Source organism: Wasmannia auropunctata, unplaced genomic scaffold (genome assembly GCF_000956235.1).
Source record: "Wasmannia auropunctata unplaced genomic scaffold, wasmannia.A_1.0 LD336067.1, whole genome shotgun sequence".
Taxonomy (NCBI): Eukaryota; Metazoa; Arthropoda; class Insecta; order Hymenoptera; family Formicidae; genus Wasmannia; species Wasmannia auropunctata.
The window spans coordinates 448,763-454,811 of NW_012026823.1; the positions used below are offsets into that span (position 1 = coordinate 448,763).

General features: G+C 28.7%; 1 protein-coding gene across 1 annotated transcript in view; it reads left to right on the forward strand.

The window, feature by feature from the left end:
- LOC105450242 overlaps positions 1-5,327 on the forward strand; it is a 22,009-nt gene extending 16,682 nt beyond the window's left edge. The window contains exons 7-9 of the mRNA XM_011689993.1: positions 1,150-1,717; positions 2,055-2,537; positions 4,921-5,327. Coding sequence (XP_011688295.1) covers positions 1,150-1,717; positions 2,055-2,537; positions 4,921-5,297 — 1,428 coding nt within the window. The 3' untranslated portion in view covers positions 5,298-5,327. The remainder of the gene's footprint in view (positions 1-1,149; positions 1,718-2,054; positions 2,538-4,920) is intronic.
- Positions 5,328-6,049: the final 722 nt, after the last annotated feature.

Genomic DNA, 6,049 nt, shown 5'->3' on the forward strand with positions numbered 1-6,049 from the left:
GGGGCTAGAAAATTTTTCTATTTCCATAAGTTAAGATTTTGGGTGTCGCTGAATACGAATCCGCAGTCATATTATAAAATTTACAATAGCGAATCCAATATGACGGTCAAACTTCAAATAATGCAAATTCTATTATTTTCATATTTTATCTATAACCATATTGGCTCAATAGCCTTGAACTTTAAGTAAAGATTGATAATTTGTAATCAGACACCCAATAGACCAATGTCTACCCATTGATGTCCAAAAAAATCTTCCAACTTGAATGTTGCGAAATGCACTGGCCATATTCCACTCGCTATATTAAATTCGATATCCCGAATCCTACTTTAATAATTGAAAATTCCATGATTAGCGACCCAAAAAACTACGGTTTGGTGAGTCTTGTGCAAAAAATGTGCATTATTTGAAAATTGGCTGAGTTTGGCCGGCATATTGGATTCGCTGTTGTTTTATAATTATGATTGCGGATTCGTATTCAGCGACTATCAAAGCATTAATTTATAGAAATAGAAAAGTTTTTTAGTTCCTTGTGCTTTAGTAATTAAAGTTTATTCCAAAAATTTTTTGACGATAATCTATTTTAGTCGCAATTTTGAATCCGTCATCTTGAATTTTTAAAAAAGCCATACAGCATTAAAAAATAGACATTTCAACGAAAATTTTAAAACTTTTTGAAGTATTTTATTTCAAAAATTGAAGTGGGCAGGAGAGGTGGCCCGCTTGACAGAGAATGCCCCATATATACATGTATATTTATGAGTCATGCAATGATTAAGTAATATAATTGGTTTATTTTATTATTATATAATGATAATGCTTTTATTTTAAACAATAATTTATATTGTTTATCTTTTAAAGTTTTTTTTTATATGCTATATATTTTACTAATATTTGCTATATTTTTTTTTGTTAATTTCTGTGCAAAAAATACAGTAACATATTATCGATTTAATTAAAATAAATTAATTTCAGCATATATCAAGATACCAATTGGCAAATAATTTTGCATCTAAAATTTTCAAGTGATTTCATCTTATTATTTGTTGTCATCAAGTTATTTAATCTGTTATGCATTCTTTGCATGGAGATAATTATCAGTATCAAAAAATGTAAACGTTGCAACTTGTACAGTGTAATTTTTTTTAGATCTTACCAGTATTACGGTCATTTTGTATTTATGCTGCAGTAGCAATATTTGTGACACTTTTATTTCAAATTACATTTTTTACTGCCTGCTTTGCTTTGGATGCTAAAAGAATAGAACAAAAGAGAAATGGGACATTACCGTGTATCGTGCATGAAAATTTTACGTCCAAATCATCAGACGTAAGCAGTACATTCTCTTGGAAATTGATAAACTTCTTGTATTCACGGATACTGTTGACTACTCCGGGAAAAATTATTATTGTATTAATTACTCTTCTAATGATGTCCACAAGTATTGTGGGTTTACTTCAGCTACAACAATGGTTTGATCCAAAGTGGTTATTACCGAAAGATTCGTATTTGTACCAATATACAGCTGTCCGAGACGAAGCATTTCCCAATCAAGGATATGAAGCCTTCGTTATTATGGGAGATGATATTGATTATTCTTTTGAATTTTCTAAGATAATATCTATGACCGAACGCTTACAGAATGCGTCTTTTGTACAAAGTCTAGAACCTTGGCCGATTGACTTCGCAAAATTTGTGTCGATGTATTATGCTACAGGTTATTTATCATAATCTTTATTTGAATCGTTTGTCTTTGATTGATTTCTTGATGAATTGTATTTTAATATTTTTATGCACATAAAATAAATCGATTTGTGTAACAAAAACACTCACTTGCTTTTAAAAAAATATGTAATTCTATAAAAGTGGTAAAACAACAAATTTTAATTTATTTCTGAAAAAAGATGTATATTTATGAAATTTTTAATTAATTTATACCCAAAGTTTATTTCAATTCATAGAACAAATTTTATGCAAAGCTTCTAACACAAACAGATTATTCGGCGATTAATTAAATAATTTCTCAAATTAATTGAATGTTTTTCTTTTATTAGATTTAAGGACTACAAAGATCTCAGACAACAAATTCCATCGTTATCTGTCGCAATTTCTATTTAGTCGAGATGGTGCCAAATATCAGAGAAATTTCTTTTTTAAAACGAAATTGAGGTGTGGTAGGAATACCCCTCAAATCGCAGTAGCAAGCATTGAATTCAACTTTAAACGATTAGAGAGACCTTACGAGTGTGTTTCAGCGATGGATAATAGTATATTCTTAACGAATGAAGCGCAAATTCATGGATATGTTACTGTGTGGTGCAAAATGTTCGCATATTGGCTTTCCGATAAACTAATAGGTAAAGAACTAATGCGAAACATCATACTGGCATTAATTTGCGTTATGGGTACCACAGCAATCCTCATCGCCGAAATGCAGACTTGTTTTTGGATCTTACTCTGTGTACTTCTCACACTGCTGAACATTTCCGGATTTATGTATTTCTGGGGACAAACAATAAACATTGTGTCCAGCATTGGTAAGTGTGTTTCGTGTTTTTCGTTTATTTTGTAATTCATAGTTTTGTTATTTTGTTTGTGTAAAATATAAAATTTATCTCTAATATATACCTACATATACAATTGGGATGATCGAAATATACAATAAAATTTGAAATAATAAGCTCATTACATTAAAAGACAAATTACAATTAATCCTCTTCAAAATACTCCCCCTCGCTTGTAATATATTTATCCCGTCATTTTTGCCACTTGCTAAAGCAGTACTGAAAGTCCTCTTTCATAAGTGCCTTTAATTGCGTTGCCTCGATGTCTTGAATTAATTCAAAATGTTTACCTTTCATCATGGTCATTTTGATTTGGAGGAAAAGCCAGAAGTTGCACGATGCCAAATCCGGTGAATACGGTGGATGAGGGCTGGACACCGTAATGTTTTTATTTAATAAAAATTGCCGTATCAGAAAGATGTGTGATGACGCGTCCCGTTTGAGCACGTTACGATTGACCACACAGCCACTCACAGCGGCCTAGAGATTTTCCACTACTGTTCAAACGCTGTGAGTGGCTGGTGGTCAATTACAACGTGGTCAATCGAATGCCACCCATATGTGACATGGAGCGTTGTCATGGAGCATGAAACCGTTTGCCCATTTCTCAGGTTTTCTATGCACATTCTTCGTTTTTTAAACACTTATAGCTCTAATAAGCCTTTATAATATTCAGAGTTCACTGTAAATGTTTTAAATCAATTCAAGATATCGAGGCAAGCATGCAATAGTCCAACAAAGCTCTTATGAAAGAACTTATGAACTTCCAGTACTGCTTTAGCAACTCTCTAAATTTTATGAAATGATTCACTCCAAAAGAGTGAAAATTCTCTCCAAAGAAGTGAAAGTTTATTCCAGAAAATTTAGAGAAAAAAGTGCAGATCAGAACAATTGGATAAGTGTATTAGAAATGAAGAGGAGTATTTTGAAGGGGACTAATTTCACCGTATTTTTTTATCACACTTTGTATGTATATACGTATACTGCATATAAAAGTATTAAGCTATAGTTATTGAAAAATTAATACTTTACGAGATATTTTATATTTTATTATTCCACATTTCAACATAAAATATGAAATATCTCGTAAATTATTAAATAAATTTCTTGATAATTGTATCTTAATATTTTTACGTACAAAATAACGATTGGAGTACGTAGTTCTCATATTACAAATTACATATTTTTAAAAGTAACTGAATGTTTTTTTTACACTAATCGATTCATCTCATTATTTTGTGCATAAAAGAATTAAAGTACCATTACCAAGAAATCAATACTTTTTACTTATTTGATATTTCATATTTTAAGTTGAAATATGGCATAATAAAAAATATAAAATATCTCGCAAAGTATTAATTTTTTTAACAACTACATCTTAATATTTTTATACGCGGTATAATTAAAGAAGTAGTATAATTAAAGAAATATTAGGCACAAAAAATTATATATTTTTATTTTAAAAAAGCAATAACCTTTATATGACTTCAAAAAATTAATTTTTTTGAAAATTACTTTTATTAATATTTATTTCTCTTCAAATTGTACCTACAAATTTTGTCTGAAATAATTTTTCGTGTCTTCTATATTTTTCGAGATATGTATATTTTTTATTATAAATATAATTACTCTGTATAACATATAAGAGAGGACGGGACTATTCGGAACCTGGGGCAACTCGGAATCCTCGCTATATCTAGATTAGAATAGTGCATTACCGAATGTAAACGTCATATAACCATAAATCAAGGCTAAAAAAGCGCAACCTATAGATAAAATCCAGTTTGATATTCGGTAATGCAGTATTCGAGATATTGCGAGAATTCCGAGTTGCCTCGTCCTCTCATACATATAAATAGGCCGAAAAAAATTTGATAAAATGGAAAGAAAAAGAATTTTTTAATATAATTCTGACTTTTAATATAAATCGTAATATTGTTCCAATTTTATAAAATTAAGTAAATCGTTTATTATGGAAAATGTTTTTATCATTGAATATATAAGAATTGTTAAAATGTTTTTATTATTGAATATATAAGAATTGAATGTAAAAAGATATTTATATTATAAAATCATAAACTCGTATGCAAAGTACAAATCAGAAAACAAATTCTTATTTTTATTTCTCATCTTAACATTCTTCATAAATCTAAAAAAATCTAAATATTTCATTTTAACATATTTTTGACTATAATTAATAATTAAATATACAATACTTACAAGTATTGTCAATTAAGAATATAATCAAATATACAATATACTTACAAGTTGTTCTTGTTTTCTTTTAATATTGTTTAAAGCAAACTTTACATTAATCAGACAGTTTCATTCAAATTAAAAAAATAATTCTTTACAGGTCTTCAGTTAGCCATTGGTTTAAGTGTGGATTATGCCGCACACGTCGCACATGCTTTCCTCAAGGCCGAATCACGAGAGGATGACGACAATCCTCGCAGGACTCGAGCATTGATTGCAGTCAGACATATCGGCGCAGCGGTTATACATGGTGCGAGTACAACCCTTATCGCCATTTTAATGATATCCTTCTCGTCGTCCTTCGTGTACATCGTCTATTTTCGCATATTCTTCATGGTAATGTTGTTTGGGATCTGGAATGGATTGATCGTACTGCCGGTCGTGTTGAGCAGTATTGGACCGCAAAGTTTACGTATAACACCACCATCACAACCAATGTCCGAGAAGTTCATTGCTGCAATTAATGATGAAAATTGAAAAGGAAATATAAACAGTTTGTTCAGAAAATTTACCTTCATTTATTTTTAATTCAATAAATATATACTTACAAAATTATTACATAATCCATACTAATCATACATTTTTATGTAAAAACAATAATAATAATAATAAACAATATTAATAATAATAAAAATTTGTGATAAAAATGGCATTATTTATAGATATTTTCATGTATGTATTTATTAATATTAAAATAATTAATTAATGCAAAAAAAATTCATAGTTGTTTAAAAAAAATGCAATTTTTATATATTTGTTTTACAATAAGTAACTCTGTATTTTCTTTATACCAATATATTCATCTTATTATTCTGTGCAAAAAGTATTAATTGAGGTATAATTGTTCAGAAGTTAATAGTTTACAAGATATTTCATATTCTTTGTTGAAATATGGCATGATAAAGTATTAAATATTTCGTGAAGTATTGAATTTTCGATAACTTTACCTTAACACTTTTATATGTAGAATAATGTAATATAATTATATGTAGAAGAATCATTATTTAAAAAGGAAATTGTGTCAAACCATTTAAAAAAAAGTGGAGTAACTTCCATGTGACCTTTAAAAATTGATTTTTTTGGAAAACTTATTTTATCATTTTTTGTTCCTCTTCATATCTTAAAACTTTTGAAACATTTTTTTCGTATCTTGCGTATTTTTCGAGATATTTGCCTAAAGAAATTAAAATAGATTATCCTGTGTGTTTGTGTGTATATATATATATATA